This window comes from Cnephaeus nilssonii (assembly GCF_951640355.1).
Source record: "Cnephaeus nilssonii genome assembly, chromosome: 18".
NCBI classification, from domain to species: domain Eukaryota; kingdom Metazoa; phylum Chordata; class Mammalia; order Chiroptera; family Vespertilionidae; genus Cnephaeus; species Cnephaeus nilssonii.
The window spans coordinates 29,248,897-29,275,655 of record NC_137089.1 but is presented as its reverse complement, the minus strand read 5'-3'; the positions used below and the strand labels follow the sequence as shown (position 1 = coordinate 29,275,655).

The 26,759-nt window shown below is 37.7% G+C and overlaps 1 protein-coding gene across 1 annotated transcript in view; it reads right to left on the bottom strand.

Moving 5' to 3' along the window:
- The window catches only part of LOC307113846 (lipoxygenase homology domain-containing protein 1-like), a gene marked incomplete at both ends in the record, with an annotated part of 141,267 nt that overhangs the window by 77,576 nt on the left and 36,932 nt on the right, over positions 1–26,759 (bottom strand). The window contains 6 exon segments of the mRNA XM_079795806.1: positions 3,434–3,633; positions 11,469–11,600; positions 16,811–16,988; positions 18,956–19,168; positions 22,388–22,564; positions 24,533–24,636. Coding sequence (XP_079651932.1) covers positions 3,434–3,633; positions 11,469–11,600; positions 16,811–16,988; positions 18,956–19,168; positions 22,388–22,564; positions 24,533–24,636 — 1,004 coding nt within the window.

The following is a 26,759-nucleotide window of genomic DNA, read 5'->3' as shown; positions in this document are numbered from 1 at the left end:
TTCTTTATCTGTTGAATGGACATAATATCTACCGCATACAATTTTCAGTTCAACTAAATAAATGTTTAACACAATAATGCAGGCATTGTGCAAGGCCACAGATATACAAAGATGAAAATAATGGCACACTCCCTAACATAGAGATATTTATAACCTAGTGAGGAAGACCGATTTATAAGCTGACACTTTCTGTATTACAAAATATATCTAGGACACTGAACTCTGAGTATTAAAAAAGGTGAAATGCCACCTTACTATTTAATAGCTTAAATAATAGCAAACCATCAGAATTTCATAATCTCTTTCATAACACTTCCCATACTTAGAAATATTCTTAAGTGCTCACCACCACCATCACTTCCTCCCATAGACTATAGAGCTAGACCAGCCTGGGGATATTACAACACCAGGAAGGAATATGCTGGCATTGACTGGGAGGAAGAAATAGAGGGCTCTTAATCCCATAGAACCAACTTCTCCCCCACTTTCTTATACCCAGAGTTGGTCTCAGTGGCAGAATTCAAACTAGCTCTTCCCAGCAGATGTAGCAAGAAGTTATCCCATAGTCCAAACCTGGTTTCTCTCTGCAAGGTAAGCCAACTTTTATATATAGTACTTTTGTCCCAAGAATCTAGTAGCACTTAAGGGCAAACTTACTCTTTTTACACATTCTAAGTGACAAAAATAAAAGGATAACTGAACAGTCAGGTTACCTAGTATATGTGACTTCATGCCTGTCTGCCTGTTACTCTGGAGAACTGGAACTACCATGCAATCAGCTCAACTACATGTCAGCCAGGGGGCAAGTGCCCGGCATGTATTGTCTCTTCCAATCTGCAGAGTACCCCTGGGAAAAGTAAGGCTCTTTAAAGAAAGAATCTACTTTAAAGAATTAAGAAACTCAAAGAGGTTAAGTTAATTTGTCTAAGGATACACAGATGGATACATAGCTGGTGAGTTCCAAAGTAAAATTCAAACACAAGCTTGTTTGATCAGAAATATCCCACTGTCCTCAAAAATGGCTCACTTCAGGATTGGAAGAAAGGAAAAGAGAACGAAAAACTAATTCAGAAGTGGCAAATGATAATGGGGAAAGAATAAACAAGTCAATGCCTACAGAAGAGAGAGCAGATAGGAATGAGCTGGCTAGTCCTAATTTAGGTTCTCAGACTATCAAGAGGTCCCAGGTGCATTGTGCCTTAAGCCCTATGCTTCTCAAACATCAGTATAAATACAAATTACATGGGGGTCTTTTAAAATGTAGAATCGGATTCAGTAGATCTGCTATGGGGACTGAGATTTTGCATGTCTAACCACCTCCCAGGTGATGCCCGTGCTGCTGGCCTGAGGTCCACAAGGCCCTCACTCCTACAGGTCTTTCATACCCATCCCTGATCTCTACCACTTAGGCAGTATCTTAGAGCTAAGTCCTTGCTCTCACTCCACAGTAAATAGGAGGAGCTAGAAGAAAACATATGCTGATGCCATTGACCAGGAGAGAGAGTCCTCAGTAACTATAACATTCGTCGAGCACTTCCCATCCACCAGGGAGAATGCATATCACATACACTCCCAGACATTCTTTTAAACTCACAACAAGCCTTTTTAGTAAGTATTTTATGCTCCACCTTTACCAAAAGGGAAATTCAAGATTATTGAGGAGAAGCAATCTGTTCAAGGTCAATCTGGCTTTGAACCTGGTCTCCATGACTCCAAGACCTCTATTCTTAACATTTACTACATTCCCTATATATCCATAGAATTTTTTAAATGTATATATTTTTTTATTTTGGTCATCAGACTACCCTAAAATTTAGAAGAAAGAAAAATAAACACATATCACTGCCTCTATTCTACATGTAAAAATAAGGCTGGCCTGCGGAAAATAAGTAATATATTCAGGGTCACACAGTGAATACATGGAAAGCTAGGACTCCAATCCAGCTCATATGATTTACAGTCTAGCGCTGTACCTGGGATCCTCAACCTTGACTGCACTTTGGGAACACTTGGGGAGCTTCTAAAAATCTCAGTACCCAGGCGGTACCCTAGGCAAAGTAAACCCGAGTCTCTGGAAGCAGGACCAGGCAGCAGTAGTTTTTAAAATTCCTCAGGAGATTCCAATGTGCAATCAATACTGAGAATCCATCCTTTCCAAGATTGAACCCTGGGTAAATTTTTTCAGAAAAACATTGACAGGATTTACCAGCACACAACTGCATATACCACAGGATATAGTATGGGTAATCATAGACCTGTGGGTTGGCCTAGTGATCTAACCATAGCATACGTATAGTGAATTCTAAACAATCGCCTTCAAATAATCTTTTGAAATACATATGTGCACTGAGCAAAAGTGCTTTTTCATGACTTCATAATAGCTTTTTTTTCCCCCTAAAAATTGGCAGAAACAGAATGCCAGGCACTGATCTGAAGATCTAGAAACCATGGGGGTATTCGTGATTGGCAGGAACTGCAGCTTCAAACAGCCTTGGCTTCCAGTAGCTTGAGTTGACCTCAATCATTATCTATCCAGTCTTATGATACTAAGGAATATTCTCCAGGGAGCACAACTGATTTTCAACAGCTCTCACCCTGTGGGGATGGGGGTGGCGTGGGGATTAGTGAAGTAGAATGTGATTGTCCTAATTAAAGTCTGTCCAAAACCCTGAGGAACTAGGAGAGACAACCAGTGATACTCAAAACAATGCAGCCCAGTTTTCTCTGATGCTAATTAAAATAGAGAGATATTCAAATGGACATTGGCAGAACTTCAAAATATGGCTTCTGAAGATGCCAAAAAAGATGATTTCACACCATACAGCTCAGCTGAGTGACATCTAAAAGCATGTGCAAGTATAAAGAAAAAAGGGTTTTCATTATCAGAAGAATCTCTAAATCTGGTTATAATTTGAACTGAAATTGATGATTTATGGGGGCAATTTCAAACCAATAGCCTAAAAAATTATCTTTAAAGCAATAAATTTCTTCTATAACTTTCCTTGTTTGGCCCTAGCTGGTTTGGCTCAGTGGGTAGAGTGTCGGCCTGCAAACTGAAGGGTCCTGGATTCAATTCCGGTCAATGGCACATGCCCGGGTTGCAGGCTCAATCACCAGTAGGGGCGTGCAGGAGGCAGCTGATCAATGATTCTCTCTCATCATTGATGTTTCTCTCTCTTCCTCTCCCTTCCTCTCTGAAATCAATAAAAAATATATTTAAAAAAAAATAAACTTTCCTTGTTTGTATAAGATATGTGAGGGGAAAATGTTTCCTTTGATGATTACAATAGGCATTAGGGTAACTTATGGGAATTCTAATAGACCAGAAATTTATTTTACACAGAACACACATGCACACACAATCACACCCTCCTGTATTATAGAAATACCTTTGAAATGGTCAAAAAACTATATTCCTACCGATGTTGTTTACCTGAAACTCATCCTCCTGTCTTGGAAGGAAGAGCTGCTCTGGGCTGTCCTTGCTAAGACGTATTGGTCCAGTGACTCCTTCATCTCCATACACCCAGAGTGTGACATTGGCTCGAGTCCCTGTGTTTCCTGTCAGCACTAACACCTTCCATTCATCTTCTGACAGAAGAGTCTCACTGCTCTGGGAAGGTCTGATTTCTTCTATGGGGTAAAAAAGCATTAGTGGCAGATCAGATGCAATGTCAGGCTGACAGGATCCTTTGTCTCATGGAGCCCAAGGACAACAAAACAGAGCAGGGGCGGGGGTGGGGGCGGGCAGGGAGGCACTGAATTGCTACAAACTCCAGAGAGCTGATTTGTGCTCATCTCCTCTCAACAAGGCTCTGGTCAACGGAAACTGGACTACTGAAGAAAATCCAATGAGGACAATAAACATCTGAAATGCCTGGCAATCTCTCACTTGTCCTCAACACTTCAACATGGATGTGTGCTGGAATTTGCAGTCTGCGTCCATAGATTTCTCATAAAGCTGCCCGCCTGGCTCGCAGGTTTTTAGACAGAGCTACTGCAATATAAAGTAACACAGAAAAGTGGAATTAAAACACATTTTCAAATGAGATGTAAAAATAGCAATTTTTAAGGAGAAAAACTTTCTGAAATAATTCTAGGGGTGGGAGTGGGGAGGAGCCCTACGGGAAAGAGCAATGTAAGGATCAGAAACCACAGATAGAACTTTCACAAATGCAAGTGGTTTCTGGAGTGCTTAGAGCAGGTTTGTGTGTGGGGGCAGGGACCACATAGCGGCAGAGTGTCCCAAGGCAGCCGCCATCAGCCAGGAGGAGCCAAACAGCAGTTCCTTGTTTGTAAGAGATGCTATAAAGGGAAGTTCCTAACTTGCTGTCTTCTGTGCACTCTGCTTAGCCTGTTGCCTCATGAAGGAGATACCGGGGAATGTAGTGCTAAGAGCATTGCCCCAGCTACTCTGTATTGGTTGTCTAAATTGCCCCAATATTTGCATGTTAATTCTTAACTGAGATTTCCAGGTAGAAATCATATATTACAGACTTAGGTCATGAATTAAGATTTCCTTATGTCAAATGGTTAAAAGGAAGCCAAGACTCCCTACATGTAATTATATTGATTGAAATAATAGGCAACCTTAGAAAGCACCTAGGATCTTAGTACAGCATTAGCAATGATGACAACCAACCCAGGAAGTGGCTAGTTACTTCCTGCTATAATAAACAAATTTTAAAATAAAATAAAAAGTATGCCAAAAAATGTATTTGCTGGGAAAGGACTTACCTTTATCTTTTAAAGGTGCCTCCTCTTTACTGTCCTAGATCATCTCTATCACTATAATAGCAAGCATTTTTTTCAATTATAATAATAATCACCATTTATTAAGCTCCTATTGATACGCTAGGCTCTGTGTTGAATGCTTCATATTCATTTTTTCATCCCATGAAGTAAGTAAAATTATGTTGTCCATTTTAAAATGAGAAAAAGAGGTGAAGTAATGTGGCCAAGTCATATAATAAGTAAATAATGAAATGTCTAAATTCAAAGCCTCTGTACTTAACATAGCTGGATAGCTGTTCTGTGTTCATCTAAAGACAGTTCAGCAGGACACAAGATTTTATTCAGTGCTAAGCACTGTCCTAAAAACTTAGCATTCATTAGCATGTCAACCTTTTTCAATCCTCACACCAGTCCTATGAGGTACTGTTCCCTATGAGACAGGTAAACAAACCAGGACTTAGAAGTTAAGAAATTTGCTGATAGTTATACAGGCAGTAACAAAAAATTAAACTTCAAACCCAGGCAGAGCAAGGTTAAATCCCACGTCATTCTGGGTGTTATATCAAAGGCAGCTGACCTAGAAAGGTCACAACTATTTTTCCAACAAGATTTCATGATACAATTTAATTTTCAAATATTTTATGTAAATACCTGACAGTTATTTGTAGCCTATCACCATCAGGAGCCTTGCAAACATACTTGGAATTTCTTCAGAGCCCAGCAACAGAAGTCAGATCTCTACTGATGAAAACTCCACAGGACGTCCATGAATCCTTCCCAGAGAGTAACTGGTGATCTAGGATACTCTTTAGGATGCTAATTATCTACTTAATATCTTATGAATATCTTTGACTCAGCTAAAAGGATCATTTTTACTCAATTCAAGAAAACTTCTTTTAGTTCCTATTATTTGTTAGGCACTGTGTTAGGTTCATTGCTCCCTCAATATTAATGGCAGAGATTAAAAGTTTGAAAGATAAATAATGACAGTCTCACTCTGGATATATGCACTATCTAGTAGGAAAGGCAGACATATAAATACTTGGATTTCAAAGATGCAAACACATGCATAGGAAACAAAAGAAACAGGACAAAGTTCATATGTAGCAGAGTCATTAACTATAGCAGGTGGCAGGAAATGCTCCTAGAGGTAACTTGGGTGCTGGATATAGAAGGATGAACTAGAATTTTTCAGAAAGTGAAGGGAAGGGTATTTCAGATAAAGGGAATACCTGTCCAGCATGTACAAAGACTTGTAGTAGAAGGCATTATGAAAGAACTACACTAAGTGAAATGTGCTTGAACAAGACAATGAGATCGTGAAAGGCATTGGGCAAGTTGGAAGTTGGCACACCTTTGTGCAGACAACAGGAATAAGTCAAGATTCTAAATTATGGTGGTGACATGCTCTGAGTATTAGAAAGATCTGTCTGAAACAGGGCGGGCTGTATATAGCAGGGAGAGACTGAGGCAGGAAGCCCAGTGAACAATAAAAAATGAAAAAACAATGGGGTCAAGACACCATGGTTTCTTGGTTTTAGTTTTTTGGGTGTCCAAATACGAACACATGCATGTGTGAGTGTGTGTGTGTGTGTGTGTGTGTGTGTGTGTGTTTAGCTTGTTTGTTTGATTTAATCTGCAAACATGTTATTGTCTCTAAAGTCTCTTCTTCTTGCTATAACATTTGCACAAACATAACAATCATCATGATGCCGTGTTTCAAAATTCATGACTTAATATTGTATAATTAATAATATAGAACAATGAATTAAAGTTGGTGCTGTTATCAATTAAAAATGAGTTCCATCTAACACCCTGATCTTTTGGAAATGAACCAAAATCCATTAGTCTCAGATAATAAATTTATCCATTTGAGAACCATAAAAGCAGTTGCTTTTGTTGACAAGAGGTTTAAAATATTCTAAGGTGGGAGAATATTTTATGGAGATTCTGAATTCATCATCTGACTCATTCAGGGGCTCCCTAAATAAAATCTATAGTACCTAAAACATACTCAGATTTCTCAAAAATGTTCTTCATGAGGGTGACAGAACACTAATTAAGCACCACTCAAGTTGACTCAGTCAATATAAAATAAAATAAAGCTAAGCTACCTCTGGTGCTGTTGATCTCCTGAAGCTCGGAAAAAAAATTTTAAATTACACACAGACATAAATAACAAATTAGCTGATTCCATACATAGTTCATGGGTTGATCAAAGTTGAGGTCAACTAAAGGCATGAATCATCATCAGAAAGTGTGGGCATAAAAAGACAAGTTCCATAAACCTCTGTGTGCTTTTTCAAGATAGTGTTTAAGAAAGCTGATTTACACTAAAATGTGAAGCAGACACTGAAATCAAATGTCCCTTAATTTTTGATAGCACAGTATCACAAAAATGATTATTATTTAACCCTATTTTTTAAAATGTAAAATAATCTGGGGAAAAAAAAAAGTTAAAGCATTTTCTCCATAGGTATCATGCAAGATAAAAGTATTTCTAAAAAATTAACACAAATAGTGTTGTTTTATTCATTAACTTGTCAGTTTCTGGGTGTAAGGAAGAGTAGGCTTTTATATAGAGCACAGGAAGCACAATGCTGGCAGGGATAGCTAACAGAAAATAAGATCTAGCAACCAAGGCGATCTCAACAGGCTAGAATATTGGACTGATACCAAGAAGACAAAAATCTAACTGTTATCAAGGTAAAGGCCTAAATTTGGTTTAAAAATCAGTTACATCTTTTTCAGTGAAAGAATATTATAAATACAATATCCTAGTGATCTTAGTATATACCAAAAGGGCAATAAAGATGTGCTCTAAGCAACATTATATTGACAGATATATGCGGTCCACATTAAAGAAATACTATTATTCTAACTGTCCTGATTAAATGAGAAGACAGTCTCCTATTTAGACTCACACTTTAATATATATATATATTCATGGCTTCCAGTCAAGATGGCATCGTAGGTAAACATGGCACTTGAATCCTCCCACAACCACATCAAAATTGCAACTAAAGAACAGCCATCATTTAGAACTGCCTAAAATCTAGCCAAACAGAAATCCTACAACTAAGGAAATAAAGAACCACATGGAGACTTGTAGGAGGGGCAGGGGCACAGAATGGGCTGGTCCCACACACATGTGGCGGGTAAGTACTGTGAGGGTATCTCAGCTGCAGAGGTCTCCGCTGAGAAGCCAGGGGTTACAGCCACACAACAGGCCACCCGGCCCAGAGTTCCAGAGCCAGGAAGAGAAGTTCCCATAATTTCAGGCTTAAAAACCAGCAAGGGTTGTGGCTGAGTGAGATGGAGGCTGCTGGAGTCCCAGGTGTTCCACTTAAACAGCCCACACACAAACTTACTCTGACTTACTTTAAGCTCCAGGTCTGGGACAGCTGCTCAAAAGGCACACAGGGAGGGACTTCTCTTCCTCAATCTCTTCCTAACAAAACTAGCATCAAAATTCAACTTGGTCCTAAAGTAAAACCCTGCAAATTTAACCTTTTGCACTCGGATATCGAGTGTGACTCGACATGGTTAGCATCGGTAGCAGGAATCGAGAAAAAAGCAAGCGAGTGCAAAGGGTTAATGACATACACCTCTACTTACTACTACAAAAACACTATTTATTGTATATTAGAGGCCCGGTGCATGAAATTCGGGCCGTTTCACCTAGTCCTGATCAGGGCATGCAAGCTGGGGCCTGCCTCCTGCCAGCTGCCAGCTGCTAGCTGGGACCTCCTGCCAGCTGCCAGAAGGGCCTGCCAGATGTGGGAGAGGGACAGAGGGAGGTTGGCTGGCTGTGGGAGGTTGGCTGTGGGAGGGCACTGACCACCAGGGGGCAGCTCCTGCATTGAGTGTCTGCCCCCTGGTGGTCAGTGCGCATCATAGCGACTGGTCGACCGGTCTTTCCAGTCATTCGGTTGCTTAGGTATGTGTGTGTGTGTGTGTGTGTGTGTGTGTGTGTGTGTGCATATATATATATATATATATATATATATATATATATACACACACACATATATATACATATATATATATATATATATATATATATATATATATATATGGTATTATAAGTTCTAGATATTTGTCTTCCTTTCTTTTCTAATATATGAGCCTTTTGAATACAGAGGATAGGTTTATTTTGTCTATAATACCTAACCCCCAAATTGCATATATCTTGCCCTATCCTAAAGGTAGACTGACAAATATAATCTCATTCTTCAGGAATGGATAGTTGGTTTTGATGTCTTTAAAGTATAAAATAAGCTTTATAAGTTTTCTAAAGTATTTTTCTACTAATTTATTTTTATATGAATTAACATAACCCAAATCTATCTAGCATAACAGCTAAATTGCAAAACAAAGAGGAAGGAATTTCTCACAATAAATAAGTTTTAACCACTGCAGATGTTTGATAGAAGTAGAAAGAGAATCATGATCTGATCACTCAGTAACAAATCAGTCTTCTAAGTAATATTAACATGTAAAGACATTTTTCCCCACCTAAAGGATACTTACAAAAACCATTTTTACTGCAATCACAGAAGGCAACATTTAAACAAATCATGGGCATTTTGTAGATGACATTTGCATTAGGAAACCTTTATCATCTAGATTTTCAGGATTTAATGACTAAACACAAAATATATGCTATATCAATGCTTCAAATAGTTAATAAATTAAACAGCTTAATTAATAAAGTCTCCCTTTTCTCAGTTTCTGGCCCATTCTCCATTTCTATTGCCATAACATGTAGTATTGCCATTAACTACAATAAAGAAATTATGTCTTTTTATAATGAATTAATGACTTAAATTTTATTTTGTGCCTAGCATGACCTGGATGTTCCTTCAAATGACCCAGAAATCCCACTTCTGGGTATATACAGAAATATTATTCAGCCATGAGAAAGAAGGAAATCCTGCCATTTGTAACAACATGAGTGGAACTTGAGGACATTATGCTAAGTGAGATATAAAGACAAATATTGTATTATATCACTTATATATTGGGGGGGGGGGGGGGGGGAAGAGCCAAACTTATAAAAACAGAAAGTAAAATGGTAGTTACCAACAGCAAGGGTTGCGAGTGGGAGAAAAGGGAGCGATATTTAAACTTCTAGCTAGTAGATAAATAAGACCTGGAGATTTAATGTATAGTATAGCAATTATAGACAACATCTTAATATAAATATCAAACTTACTAAGAGACTAGGTCTTAATCTCATCATAAAAAAGAAATGGAAATTATGTGACATGATAGAGGGGCTAACCCTACAATGGCAATCATAATGCAATATATAAATGTATCAAATCAACATCTTGTGCACCTCAAATTTTAAAGAAAATTAACAATGGTAAAATTTTTCTTTTTTTTTCTTTTACCATATTCTTTGTTTAAAGTATTACAAATAGTAGTACATATGTCTCCTTCCCCTCCCCCCACTGAACAATGGTAAATTTTTTTAAATGTTTTCTCCAGAACAAATTTTCATAAAATACATAGATTTTTTTTTTCTCTTAAATGTTTTGCTACTCATAAAAATGTATGTACTCCCAGAGATTTCAGCTAGCATGCTATTTTTAGCCAAGTCAAATTTAACTTGAGGTGGCCATCCCAGATTGAGGTTCCATACCTCCTGACACAAGATTGAATTCTCCCTCCGAGAAAAATTTTAACTAAGCACATGTTTCTCACGCAATGTGATTTGTCCCACTGCTCCATGGATTCATGACATGACATGGAAATATAACACTGGGCCTTGTCCATACAGCAAAAATCAAAAGGCTCATTTCTCTTTCCTCTGGTTGATACGATAGTATCATAGGGCTGTCAGAAAGAGACATCTATTTTCTGTTGCTATCTGAAATAAAAAAGAAAACACACCCAATAACTGATTTTCAAAAAGCACTTTTTTAAAGGTAACATTATTTGTCTGTTTCTCAAGATGGACTTAACAAATGGTTCAGAGACAGTGGTCACTATGTCAGTTTACCCAAAGATACTAGATTCTGATGCACAGAATTTGTCAGACAGCATTCATAGAAGATAATACATTTAAGAGTGAGAAAAATGATCAGACAGACTAAAACTAGAAACTAAAAATCCAAAACTCTGAGGCCTACAACACTTTTTTGGTGCCTCATTTTCTATATCAGAGAAATGGAAGATACTATTTTTGTTGTTGTTTAGACTTGGGCGAGAATTTGCTGTTATTTATAAAATATATTCATAAGATATTTTGTAGGTAATAGTCCAATGTGATGTCATAATTTAATGCTACCTTCTTTTCAAGTCATCATTCAGGAGTGATCATTGAATTCAAGGTAAAGAAATAAACACATCTATATATTAAAAGTGTAATATGCTAATTAGACCAGACGTCCTTCCGGGTGTCCTTCCTTCCGGACAAAGATGCAGCAGGTGGGGGCTATGGCAGAGGTGGCAGAGGCCTCCGGCCGCGGCAGCAGTGGCAGCAGGTGGGGACTAGGGCCAAGGCCCTTGCACGAATTTCATGCATCGGGCCTCTAGTTTTTAAATATATTTATGTTTTGCAATATAGAGCCAAAGGTAAGATAACAGCTTAAAAGCTAGTTCATATGTTATAATGTAACGTATATTATAAAAATAACTTGGTGTTCTTCTTGAGGTGTTCACACAGAACCAGTGCAGACAAACAAACCAAAAGAAGAAAAACTAAAAACAAAACTGCTGCTTACTTGCAGCTGAAGAAAGCGAGGAACCTCTGGCCTCAGATTCTGGGGGTATTTCTTGCTGGTGTCTTGACTCCTGGATCTTTTCCTCTTCTTGGCGGGGTGTTGCAGACATACCCATTGGGTTTTCTCTGCCAACTGAAATTAAGATTTTAAAAGAGATCATCCTTTCAAAATCACTTGTTTCTTCTCAGAAAACTCACCATATGTTTAAATTATGCAAGTTTAAGTTTTGCTATTGTTTCCATTTCAATGCCTAGTCAAATCTTTTTACTCTGTATTACATAGTTACCAGAAAATGACTTTTTATTCTTAGCAGCAGGCTGTGCGTGAATGGTATTCCTATAAAAATCTACTCACTGCTTTATAAATCAAAGCAATAATTTAACGTCACAGTATGAATCAAATGACTTATTCAAGGTATTTTTTATAGATTCTAAACAGGAACTCCTTTGATAATCTGCTACTTTGCCTTCATCAAAAGGGTAAACTGACTAAAACTTCATTTAAACAATACTTCATGTGGCTTTACTAATATATTAGACTCAAAGAAATATACCTATACCTAGAAATGAAGAAAACATTCGCTATTTTACTGCCTTTTATTTCGAGGCAAGTTGTTTTGATGTCTTGTTCAGGAATAGATATCCCCAAACTAGCTGAATAATGACTCCAATTTTATAGTCCATGCTCATGAGTACTATTTGTATTTAGAATTTCAAAATTTAAGTTTGTGTTTTATTCTTAGGGATCAGTCATAGTACATCCATTTTTAAATTATAGTAATTCAAACTATGACTGTCAGAAAATAGAGGGATCATCAGCAACAAAAAAATTATACAGATGTCTGATTCTATATAATAAGAAATAATAGCAGCTATTTCTTGATACCACAATTGCAGTCAATAAGTTAAGATGACTCATAAAATATATGTTAGCATGAGAAGGCATAACCTCAGAGGTATGGCTAACAGGAATTAACAAAAATTAATCTTATGGAGTGATGGCACAGACTGTTATAACACTGGTGTCTGAAGACTGCCCATGATCATATCGTCAGGTATATCCTTCAAGGATTATAAGATAAAGTTTCAGATAATAATACGCTTTTCAACACCAAACCCTGTAAAACATGTTTTTCCATATGGTTTATTTACAATGCAATGCTTAGATACTAGAGATTGATGCTGGTAAAAAAAAAAAAAACTTGAAAACATTAAAAGGAAAATCAGAAAACAGGAAGTATGTATGCTGAGGATAAATTAACTTGTGGAGAGGAAAGAAAAAGTATAATTTAGGGTACATTTTATTATGATCCAATTAAGAGATCCATAATGCCCAGGCCGAGTGACTCAGTTAGTTGGAGTGTCATCCCAAACACCAAAAGGGTTGCAGGTTCGAGCCTGGTCCAGGCACATATAGGAGGCAATCAATCCATGTTTCTCACTTCGATGTTTCTCTCTCTCTCTCTCTCTCTCTCTCTCTCTCTCTCTCTCTCTCTCTCTCTCTCTCTGTCAATTAAAATAAAACAATTTTAAAAAGAGATCCATAATTAAGGGTTTTCATTATCTATAATAATAAAAGTGTAATATGCTAATTAGACTGGAAGTCCTTCCGGACGACCTTCTGGACGAAGCTGAGGCTGTGAAGGAAGCCCGGGTCCCAGGTGCCAGAGAGAAGCCAGTGCTGGCAGCTGGGGGAAGGAAGGCCTACTCTTGCATGAATTTCATGCATCAGGCCTCTAGTTTACTAATAATGTAGAAATCTAGGATCTACAAAAACAAGATAAACTCTCTTCTAGTCACTTCCATCAGCATAAAAAATAAGACATGAATAAGACATGCCTTGGACATTAATAGGGTACACAGCCCAGAAGGAGAACATATAAAGAATGATATAGCCAAAACCAGTTTGGCTCAGTGGATAGAGCGTCGGCCTTCAGACTGAAGGGTCCCAGGTTCGATTCCAGTCAAGGGCACGTACCTTGGTTGCGGGCACATCCCCAGTAGGGGGCGTGCAAGAGGCAGCTGATCAATGTTTCTCTCTCTCTCTCTCTCTCTCTCTCTCTCTCTCTCTCTCTCTCTCTCTCCCTTCCTCTCTGTAAAAAAATCAATAAAATATATTTAAATATATATATATATTTTTTTTTAAAAAAAAGAATGATATACACTGAGTGGCCAGATTATTATGCATTCAGAGATCATAATAATCTGGCCACTCAGTGTATATTGATGAGTGCTATAACAGACACGTGCACAGAGTGCCCATGGAGCACAGAGGAGAAAACAATGTTCTAGTCTAGAAATCAGAAACAAGCTCAGAAAGGGTTGCACAGTAGGTCAGCCAAAGCAAATGGTGACATGGGAATAAGCATCTCTCATCATCTCCCTGCCCTCCCAGCACTGGCTTCTCAAGATTCTACCTCATCCTCAAAAACAATGTCAATATTTTTTATAAATATAATAGTTGCTTTATAGTATGTTTAAAAAATCCTCCCATCTATTGTTTTCAAGTGAAAGAGACACCTGCAATGAATACTATTCTAATTAAAACATCATTTAAATAATACTTCATGTGACTTGACTAAAATATGAGAATCAAAGAAATATACCTATTTCTATTAACATTATAGAACTTTCATAAATGTTAATTTAACTAACACAAAATTCCATGATTATCTTCATGGGTTGATCCAAATAGAAAGAGCTTGCTAGTCACAGGAATTTGCATCTAATCATAAGGATAACTTGTGAGGTTAAAGCATACTTTGTCCAAAGTCAGGAAATGGGAAGCTGTGTACAGCAGGACAAACAGACACCCTTAGGCAATTCCCCACAGGATTGACAACTAATGCCAAAACTACACTATGTGTATTTATTAAAATCATTTATTTTTACGCAAAAATCAGAATATTGTTTTTATATATAAAAGTTACAACCAATTTTTGTTTAAAAATATACTTTTTAGTATATTTACATAAAATGGTAGATAAATATATACAACACACACCTTCATAGAAAAAATCATGATAATATATACATCAAAATATAGTTTTTACTGTTGGATAGATTACATGGGTATATTTTCAAATGTTTCCACAATTACATGCATTTTTATAATCCTATCTAATAAAAGAGTAATATGCAAATTGACTGTCACTCCAACACACAAGATGGCTGCCTCCATTTGGACACAAGATGGCCACCACAAGATGGCCAGCAGGGGAGGGCAGTTGGGAGTGACCAGGCCTGCAAGGGAGGGCAGTTGGGGGTGATCAAGCCTGCAGGGAAGGGCAGTTGGGGGGAACCCAGGCCTGCAGGGGAGAGCAGTTGGGGGCGACTGAGCCTGTAGAGAAGGGCAGTTGTGGGGAACCCAGGCCTGCAGGGGAGGGCAGTTTGGGGGGGGGGGACCAGACCAGCAGGGGAGAGCAGTTAGGGGCAATGAGGCTGCCAGGGGAGGGCAGGTAGGGGTGACCAGGCCGGCAGGGGAGGGCAGTTAGGGGACACCCCCGTGCACGAATTTTGTGCACTGGGCCTCTAGTAAAAATAATAAAGGGGAAAATTATATGAACAGTTTACAGATGCCTATCAACCATTTTAATCAATATAAAATCAGCCCCAGCCCCATATGCTCTAAGCTTTTAAAGTTTCAATCACTGGAGATATTCAATTATTTTTTTTAAATTATCAAATAATCAGAGTGCAGTCTCAAAAGACAATAAAAAATAGTATGCCTACTTTTCAAAATCATGTTGAAGGATGTAACCTGTACTTTGCAGTGGCTGGCACAAAATAACTGCCCGTAATAGTTAGCTATTATCACTGAAACAAGAACTTTCCCATACACTTAACTGCCTTGGTCCCCAACAGCTCTGTGGGGCAGATAGAAAAGATGTTACTATTACCCCGGTTACACAGATATAGAAACCAAAGCTCTTTGATATTAATACAGCTGGTAAGTAGAGAAGAAAACTCAGATCATCCATGCTCTATCCTAGAACTACACTGTCGAGCCTGTAAGAAAGAATACTTTTGTTTCTAGTGGTTCTACTGGTACTGATACCCTCGGTTGACCCTTTTATTATCTCTTTTGTGTATTGTCACAAAAGAATTATTTTTTCTTCTACTCATCTTCTTTTCTAATCAGTGCTACCTCTTTTTTTTTATTCGTCATCTTTGCTTCATTACCCTACCCTCTCCTTTGTATGAGTTTTCCTTTCTTCCTGTGATCTTCCCACATGTGTGCTGTCGCCTGCTAGCTATTTCTCACTGCTTTTTCTTCTACACCACCCTGCATCTTTCTGCTTTCTCTCTCGTCATCTGTTTCCCTCCAGAGCTGCTGAGACAGATGGCATGCCCATTTTGTTGAGTAGGAGTGCCGCTCTGTGCCAGGTTGTGGAAACACAGATCACGGAGGCAGTGGTGGTGTGGATGGCAGTGAGTTAAGGTCTACTAGCCCAATAATTAGCAAACTTTTAAATATGGCTACTAAAAGCTAAAAAGGAATTGATGCATATAGTGATATTACATAAATATATAAATGTACAGACTTTATATAAATATATATACAGACTTTGATAAGAAAAGAGAAGTTAAATAAGAGTGAGACTGACTAAGAAAATCATCAGGATTTTGATTAAGCCCAAATCTATGGGACTACAGCAGGGACAAATTAAACTGCAAACTATATTTTGAAATAATTTAAGAACACAACAGAGTTGCCTCATTAACTGTGGTGTTCAAGCAAGTACATTCTAAGTTTAAATTGTTTATGTAAAGATTTCAGATTCTTACTTCAATTTGCTAGAGGCCCTAAACTTAGATACGAAAAAATCAGTTTAAAAATACTCACATTTCTGCCCTATCCTTAGACTTCTTCTTTTCAAATTCTATTTTTAATTCAAATACCATTTGTGTTAATCTTTTTCCAACCTCCTTTCCTACTGTGATTATAAAAAATTAATAGCAATTAATCTGAGAATGTTTCTAATAGCCCCATCCCCTCTAAGTGTATATGGAGATATCCTCAAATAAAATACAAGCACACACGCACACAGACACACACTCACAGAGATACACACACACACACACACATACACACAATTTAAAAAAAACTATAAAGGAGCTTGATGTAGCAAAATCTTCATACCAAACATTAAATACCAGAATTTGAGGTATGTGGTCGTTATTATAGGGTTTTGTTTTGTTTTGTTTTGTTTTACTGCTTCTAGAATAGCAACCAGAAAAAGCCTAACAGCAGAAATTTGCTGAGAAAAAAAAAATGAGAAAAATATCAGTGTGCATAACCATCACGAAGCAAAACAATGAAATATTTCAGAGTAAACGTACATTTGATGACTTGTGGGTAGAAGAAAACATTGCCATTCTTGGTATAAATAACTGGTTTCACCTGCCCATCTGACTGGAGTCCAACAAACAACCCGGGGCTCTTTGTAGATTCCAGGCTTACAGATGCATTTTCCAAGTTCTTCTTAATTTTAAAATGACAGTCAATATCTCCTATGCCCTGCAATCAATATAACATGATCTTGTAACTACGAGCAAACTCTGAAGGACAGGATTTAAAACCAGTCAGTTCACAAGGATATAATTTTGCTTCCTTTTCAAATCCTCGTGACAAATCTAGAAACTGTTACATGAATTGCCCCTATGCACTTGACTCTGCTCCATAAGATCCAGAAACAGAGACCATGGGAGTGCTGAGGCACACCTTGGACAAAAGAGCTCGGAATCACAGAGAAGCTATATTCTGTTTCAGTGTTGCCCATCTGTAGGTGAAGAGAGAACAGTGAATTGTGAAATTTTCCTTTCAGAAAATAATATCATGATGAAAAAAGGGAAATTTTTGCCATAAAGTTTATTTCCATTTACTAGCAAACATAAACTAATTTTCTGGGCTAGTCCACATTTTCTGGATTGAAATGCCACCAGTAAATTGAGTTCACGTAAATTGCTCAAAGCCTGTATAGCAAAAATTCAAGACTTAGAAGCCTAGAAGTCATCTATATATCAGATCATCAAAATCACCTCTCTCTCTTTTTTAAGGCCATTTATAATTGAATGTTAGAAATGTCACTTTGTTCACATTGTATGGCCTTAAGAAACTTTTCTTATAAGATTTAAGAGTCCCAGAAGAGAAAGGTTTGTATACTTGGTGGATGTTGGTGATATGAAAGGAAAAGCTACTTCCTGATGTTCCTTCTCTAGGGTGACTGCATATTATGAAATCTTACTCTCAACTAGTCTGGCCATGATAATAACAATGTTACCTGTTGGCTTTTTAAATTTATTTTGAGAGAGAGAGAGAGAGAGAGAGAGAGAGAGAGAGAAACATTGCTTTCCACTTATTTGTGCATGCATTGGTTGATTATTGTATGTGCCCTGACCGGGGATCAAACCCACAACCTTGTCATATCTGGATGATGCTCTAACCAACTGAGCTACCCAGCCAGGGCCTGTTACCTGTTTTTTATCTCAGTTAGTCCACTTAACAGTTTAAAGACCATAAGCCTGACACTGTTTCTGAAACATGACTTCCTCTTCTGTGAAATGGGATCTAGCCACTTTACAACCCTCTGGTGAGTCAATCAAGGATGCTAATTAAATGTGTGTGTGCACATGCTTTTCTCTTTTGCCCTGTGAACATCAGTGCAGACTCACCAGTCTGCTCAAGACAGGGACCCAGAGAACCCTGAACGATCTAAGCCTTCCCTCTTCCCATCTCCAGAAGCTCATGCAAACTCTCCCACACAGCCAGAGCTACACTGGTAAGGGGAAAGGGGAGTGGGGGCATCTCTGAGTTTATCCGAAAAATAGTTTAAACTAAACTGTTTCAAACAAGAACAGATACACAGAGCATTAATCGGTAAGTTGAATGTATAATCCTTTTGCCGCTCAATCCATAGGAAAATTATAAATCTATAAAAGATGTTATGTTAGTTGCCTCCCACATCCCCTCCTAAGGTGTTAAAGAAGAGCCCTTAATACTTAGAATTTAAAATTACTTCCTTATTCAAAGTACAGGGTTTCCATTGGTGGAAATTCAGGCACCAAAAGAAGTAGCTAGGAAATATTGTTGAACTGAGACTTTCTAGTACCTTGGTTCTCAAAGTGTGGTTTGCAGACCAATTCATCAACAGCTGGTTGTTATTAGAAATGCAGGCACACAGTCCCACTGCAGTCTAAGATAGAATCTGCTTTCTAACACAATTCCCAGGTGATTTGTGCGCACATTATGTTTCAAAAATACTGTCTAAAGGGTCCAGATTCCTCTCCAATCATACCAAGCTTTCAGCTGCTGTCCCCACTCATTAAAAACACTAAGGGAGACCACCATATATAACACCGTATTTCCAGGTTGTTCATAGATTAAAACTAAAAAAGGAAATATTAAGAAACTGCTATACTCCTATCTATTATTGGCAAATGTCTTAAACATTTTTTTTGCTGAGAATAATAAGAACAGATGCTTACTGTTCCATCACACTGGCCATCTTTAATCCTGAGATACATCCGTGCATTTTTCACACTTTCAAACATGCAAATCCCAGCGCTGATTTTATGCACTTTCCAGTAGGATTTTTCAGACTGGTTTCCCACTCCAGTGCAGCTGCCATCCGGCTGGAGACACAGGGCTTGGCACAGGCTTGTGGCAAGCAGAACCACAGCACTGTTGAGGAACACACCCTTCAGAGCAACAAACAGAATAGAAAAGCAATAAATAACAAGCTCATGTATTGCGAGAGGAATGTGGCAATAGAGGCCACTCTCTTACAGAAGCTGCAGTGATCAGGATCTTACCAGCAGCTTGGTGATTAAAAATGAGCAAAAAATGCCCAGCTGGCATGCTCAGTGGTTGCGTGTCAACCTTTGAACCTGGACATCACGGTTCGATTCCCGGTCAGGGCACATGCCTGGGTTATGGGCTCAATCCCCAGTGTGGGGAGTGCAGGAGGAAGCCAATCAATGATTCTCTCTCATCACTGGTGTTTCTCTCTCTGTGTCCCCTCTCCCTTCCTCTGTGAAATCAATGAAAATATTTTTTAAATGAGCAAAAGAAAATAATAAATAGCTTAACTGCAATGCAAAACTGAACAAAAATAAAGGAGGTTATCTGGTAAACTCCTGATTTACATGAATCATTATTTATTGAGAGTGTGAAGGTCAGCATCAGATGCTGCAGAGATTTTAAAAAGATACAAAACATATATATACCACATAGAGACAGACAGCAGTGTAGTGATAGCCAGAGGGAAAGGGGGTGGGCGGTAGGTGGAGGTGGAGGTGAGCAAAGGGGTGGGGGAAATGAGGATGAAAAGAGACTTTGCTTGGGATGATGGGCACACCATACATTGTGCAGATGATGTTTTGTTGAGTTGTATACTTGAAACCTGTATGGTTTTATGAACCAATGTCACCCCAATAAATTCAATTTTAAAAAAAGATACAAAGCACAAACACTTCTCTTAATAAATTTACAATCACTATTAAAAATAGTTTTAATACTAATATAAAGCAGAATATTCTGCTAGCAGAGTACCTGAATTATGAAATGCATTGTATGAATATAACAGAGTTATATACATCTAACAGAGTTAAATGTATGCATATAAGAATAAATAAATGAATAAAAGAAAAGAGATAATAAATATATAAGATATATTTAAGAAAATTTTATGCAATCAACAGCTTAAGATATAAATAGTTCTTTAAAGTTAATTAGAAATACACTAACACTATAGAAAAAATGGGTAAAATACATAAACACATAAGTCACAAAAGACAAAAGACAAATGGTGTATAAACATAAAGGTAACCCACACTAGTAATTAAAAAATAAATAAAGCTAAAATTACATGTTTATTCCCCCTAGAAAATTGTCAGATGTTATTGTTTAAGGACCATACTCAACACTTGAGTCAATGAAATGGATACTTTCCTACACTGCCGATGGGAGTTAGGTAGTAAAGAATTTAATATTACATAGAGAGGTCTGTGGCCTTAGGAGAGTTTTAATGTCTAAACCCTTAATGTAATACCTGATAGGAGTGTTTTTGTTTGTTTGAGGGTCTTGGATCAACCATATAATAAAAATGTGATTTAGGGAAGGAACTTTGAGTCACAAGGTGCCAGTTGACCTCCTGAAAGACTGGAGACTGAAATCAGCCACATGTACTCCCTATATGATGGAACCCCAGTAAAGGCTCAGGAGAGCTTGCTTCCCTGGTTGGCAATACTCCATGCAGATTATCACATAGTAATGCTGAGAAAGTACCACTGTCCTGACTCCATGGGAAGAGGACAATGTTTGCTACTTTTCCTACACTCTGCCCTCTGTGTCTATTCCGTTAGCTAATTGTCATCTGTTATCCTTCCCTGCAAAAAACCTTAACCATGAATATGACAGAGTTCAGGGAGTTCTGAGTTGTTTTAGTGATCTCAAAGACCCCTGAACTCTAAAGTTTGTTTCAGCAGTGAGAGTGGTATATGAACTGTTCTCTCTAACTTCAGAGTTGACTTAAGTTTCTCAGGATTAAAAACTGGTACAGTTCTGAAAGAAAATTTGGCAGTATGTTTCTAGAGTCTTAAAGATTTTGTATTCTGATCTTTATGTTCAGTTTCAAATTATCTAAGTTAAAAAATAATAGAAAAGAAAAAAAAGAACATAATAAAATATGTGGTCAGGGACTTGTCAAAGTATATGTTGCAGTAATATATGTAGAGATGTAAAATGAAAAGACAAAGATTAAAGGTACAATGATAAACAAATATATATGTATGTATATATTCCTTATGTTTAAATATTATGCGACCATTAAAATCTTGTTGTTTTGAAAAAATGATAATGTGATAAAGTGTTTATTTTATAAGTATAAACAGTTTGGAAGAGAAACTGACCTTGATTTGATTCATGAACCATCACTGACTAGCCATGCTATACTAGTCAAGATTCTTAACTTCCTGAAATGTTTTTCTCCTCATTTAAAATACAAATAACAGTATCTGTCAGTATTTTCATGATGATTAAATTTAGTCTTGTATGTGATGGAGGTCTCAATAAAGTGCTTGGCACAAAATACACAGTCTCATAAATGACAGACATTATATTAATACTAGAGGCCCTGCACGAGATTGAAATCGAAATCGCGCAAGGAGGCGCCCCGCCTCCCGCTGTGCGAGGAGGCACCTCATGGGGTGGAAGGGAGGGGGGTGGGAGGGGCGAGACCCCGCGTTGTATCCGCTGGGGTTGGGGCAGGCGCTCCTGTGTGTTGTGTCTCCGCTCCGACAGACCCGTCCTCAGCCCCAGCCTCTCTGTGTGTTGAGTCTCCACTCTGGCCCGCCCCCAGCCCCAGCCTCCCGACAGCTGCTGGGGCTGGGGGTGGCACGCAGTCCCCTCCCACCCATCTGCGCGCACAGCTCCTCCTGAGAGGTCGTGATGCCCAGCTTATTAGCATATTCCCTGTTTTTATATATATGTATATAATGTTATTTTAAAAATAAGGTCACAAACATAAACTATAAAGGAAGAATCACAAGTATTATGAAATCACTACATGTATATACCATACTCAAAGGGTGCAAACATTCTAATTGTCAGAAAAAAAATATATATATATACATTTGTTTGAGTCCCAAATATAAGATTTTCTAACTTTTTATTAAGAATCCCCACATCCATACTTTTAACCTCCAATTGGATATGGGATGTTACTCCCATCAGTTTGTTGCTGCTGTTATGATCGCTAGGGCCTTTCAGTCTGGGTAAATAAAAGGCAACAGGCATCAATGCCACCTCGTGGGAAGACATCTGATTACCCCATATGATTCCATTCAAGAGCTTTCCTTAACAGAGCAAAAGAAAGTAGGTTCAGCAATATAAACTTTAATGACTTTCCTCCATTTTACCTTGACAAAAACCACAAATTCTTTTGAAAGGCCCGCATAGCCTGTTGATGATTCATCAGCTATTTGGCCATGAGAGTCAAAGATAACTGTGTGCCCAGGAACCTGTGCTGACTCAAGAAGTGCACAGCGGTTGGGCTGAGAACGCACCCGTAGCTCAGTGGAGGCTCCACCACTAGCCTAAAAGAAAAGGGGAAATCCTTTGAATTAACAATAGAGAGTAAATTTAAAATGTTTGACATTACATGTATGTAGAGGTCTACTCCACTCTATAGCACTCTTGAACTACTTGTATAATCTCATGTCTTTGCAATTCAATAGTTTTGATTCCCCAGCATAATTTCCAGTGTCTTTCCCCAAGAACTTTCTATTTCTCCTGATTCTCAGAACCTATGGTAGACTATTCGGTAACAATAAAAATAATTCCATAGCAGGATAATTTAATGAGATGTTACGTATTTTATCATTGTTTATTTTTTACTTCTTCATTTGTGTCTTCCTAACTCAAGAGAGACTATCTGGGACCAAAAGCTGAAATGAATACATGTGTATTACTAGGTTTTACTTTAAAGGAACTAAACTATTCAAGGATGATATGCTACAGGGAGACATTCCTGGTTTGGGGGTACTGTTTGAGGTCTTACCCTATCTCCCCTCAGTACCCCAGAAGGCATTTGGGCCTGAAAAGGAAGGAGCCTTGGATGCCTCTTGAATGGCTTGACCCATGACACTAGGGCTATAAGCTAAGTTCCCTTGTGTAGGTATGGTAGATTAGCAACAGAGCTAACTACCTTCGAGAAACTATCTTGTTTGATGAGTACATTACCAGCGACCAGTGTGGCCCTAAGCTAAGAGGGCTGTCCAGACATTCTGAGACCCCATTCCATGTGAAATCTTGTGTGTAACAAGACGATTCTCATAATAACCAAGCTGGAATATCTCATCAACCAAGGAACTTTGAGATAGAGTTAATTTGATTTTAGAAAAATAAAGCAGTAGAACATTTGTTAAACTCAATTTAATTTGAGTAGATTCCACATCCACTACATTCATATTTATTAAGCACTTACTATGACCAGGACCTGTACTGGGCAGAATGTGCTATGAAGCATAGTACAGAAGGCACCTTGCTAAATCAGGGGCAGAGGGGAAAAGACTTCATGGAGGAAGTTTGACTAATTAACCACTTAGCCTAAATTTCGGTCACACAAATTACATAAGATTTTTTCAATAATTATTAATTTCCCTTAGTTAAATAACATGCTGTGAATTTAAAATCATGTAATATTATATAACATTACTAGAGGCCTGGTACACAAATTCGTGCATGGGTGGGGTCCGGCCAGCCTGCTGGGGAGAGGGGCCGCAGGAGGTTGGCCGGTCAGCCCTGCACCCATCGGGCTGGTTGGCCCGGCGCAGTGTGCATCATAGTGACCGGTCTTTCAGATAGTTCCAGTTGTTCTGGTTGCTTCGCTTTTATATATACAGACATGAGGAAGCTGTCACATGAGAGCTGGAGTCTGATGGCCTGTGTTCAATTCCTGCTTTCCCAGTTACTAGCTCTGAGACTTTGGACAGCTCACTTAATCCTCCTATACTTCAGGTTCCTCTTCTGTTAAGTTGGCATAATAATGGATTCTCTCATACGGTAGATGTAAAGACTAAAATTTATAACACCTATTAAGCACATAAGACAGCATATGACAGTAATGCTGTCTCATTTTTCAAAATACATAATATGCATGGACTTTTAAAGATAGCTTTCTATATTTGTGCATTTCAAGCACAAACTAAGCAATACAAAGCATAATTACATGAAATTATTGGATTCTGTTTCCTAATAATAGTAACACTGAAAGGGTCTTTGACAAGTCCGATTGTCTCCTTTGGGAGGCTTACCAAAATTTTGAATGTTATCAGAGAAGTGGCTACTTTTTGGTTTTGGTCTAAATTCTAATTGTAGACATTTAGGAGCATGTATGCATTAGAATCTCAAAAATTAGTGAGACAAAACAGAATGAAGAAAGTGAAAGTAAAAACCAAAGGAAAATATAATTTGATAATCTTATAAAAGTATCTTATGCAAAAATATGTTATATATAAATACAATGCTATTGATATATGACAAAAAGAAAAATTACTACCTACCATTCCAGTGACAAAGCCATTGTTAAGAGCAAGAGAAAGATGCCTTATTTCATGACTTTGGAATATGCATATATTTCCTTTGTTGAAAATAATATCAAAGAGACCTGGAAAACATTTTAAGTATAGCAATTAATTCATAGTTTTAAGGATTTTTTCTTATTCAATTATACATTGAAATCTCCTTATAATATCTCTCAGTTAAATTTTTTTAATTAGTGAAAAGGTAGAATGTCAGTAGCCTTTGATTATCTATATCTTGCTTGGCATTTTGGTGGAATGTCCAGGGAAAATCTTTAATGCCTTCCCATGCTAATTGGTAAACTCCTGAGACAAGTCCTGCCCCCCCACCAAAAAAATAACCACTGGTGGTGCCAGGAAGATAAATAATCCTAGTGTAAAAAACCCTTACCATTCTATAAATCTCAGAGATTTGGGGTAAAATAAAATAATACATTGCAAAAGTAATTACATATGATTTGGGCATTAGTGACTGGTTCATATGATTGTGATGACAAAGATTCTTTCATCACATATTTGATGGTTTTTAGTTCTCATATGATTGTGATGACAAAGACTCTTTCATTATATACTTTATTGTTTTTTAGTTCTCAATGTACTTCTATATACCTTTTATCTTAAAATTTAAGCTTTTGAGGCATAAATTTTTGTCTACTCTGTGTACAGTTATATAACAGCACTTAGAAGAGTTCCTAGAACATAGAGGGTGCTCAAGAAATATCCTTTAGATAAATTGGTTAACTTAGGTCCCCATAGCCTATAAATACAAAACTACACACACTCACACACACAGAGTTATCCCCATTTGGAAACTGAGATATAGAGAGGTAAGGGACTTTTCCCACACCCCTACGTAGTCAAAGAATAGAAATGGAACCAGGACTTCAGATCTTAGTCCAACATTCTTTGCATTATCAATAATCCTTCCTTTAGTACTTACAGCCAACAAATTTTCAGGAATCCACTCTTGTAACAACAATAAATGAAGGCCATTTTTGCTTTTACAAACAGCTGGTTCTCAATGATGAGTCAAACAAGCCAGATATAAAAGAATACGCATTGTCTGTTTTATTAAATAAAGCACAAAAACAGACAGAACTATCCCAGGGTCTTAGGAAGCAAGGTAATGGTTACCTTCAGGAGAAGAGTGACTAGAAAGAGGCATGAGATTGTTTCTGGAGTGCTGGTTATGTTCTATTTCTTGATCTGGGTTCCAGTTACATGGGCATGTTCAGTTTGTAAAAATTCATAATAAAATATGTGTATTTTTTTCTGCATATGGATATTATTGAAAGGGTTTAGAGTATACCACCCCAAAAGTATGCCCTTATGGCACAAAGATTATTTTGAGCTGAAGGCAACTGAGAAAAGCCATAGTATGAACTCTTTGCCCCACTTCTATCAGCCTAAAAGCAGAACATAGATTTATTTTGTGAAGGTATCTCCCAACTCTACTTCCCCAACAGGAAGGGGATAACAATCTTACCACTGGAGACACGTGAGACTGAGAAAGAGATGACACAAGTCTCACTAATTAGCACTTACCTCACATTAGTTTCCCCAAATACAATCTTCCCAGAGTTGGCAGCCCCCAGGACCTCAAAGACCTTTTCCTTTGTCTTGTCAGTTCTCTATAAAATTATTGTTCTTTTTAAAATGCTATATAAGGCCCAGGTTTTAACCATCCCTTTGAGTTCAATCCCCCTCTTTTAGTTCATCACTAAGTTCTCTCCCATAATATGATTTTAAAATAGGTGATTCCTTGAGCCATGACTTACTTCATTTCCTAATGAGTTGCTGAGGTTTGTCTGTGTGGGTGTGTATGTGCATATAAATATTTATACATAATATAAAATAATGTATCTAATATAAAACATGCAATGTACAATATATAATATCTATAAAATGATTTCATGGTTACAAAGTTAGATTTCTAAAATAAAGCAATCTGCCGGGCTGGTGTCGACCTATGAACCAGGAGGTCACGGTTCAATTTCCCATCAGGGTACATGCCTGGGTTGTGGGCTCGATCGCCAGTAGGGGGCATGCAAGAGGCAGCCAATCAATGATTCTCTCTCACCATTGATGTTTCAATTTCTCTCTCTCTCCCTCTCTGAAATGAATAAAAATATATTTTAAAAATAAAAATAAAGCAATCTTTCCTTCTTCACCACTGTCAATATAGCCCATTTTGTATTAACTCAAAACT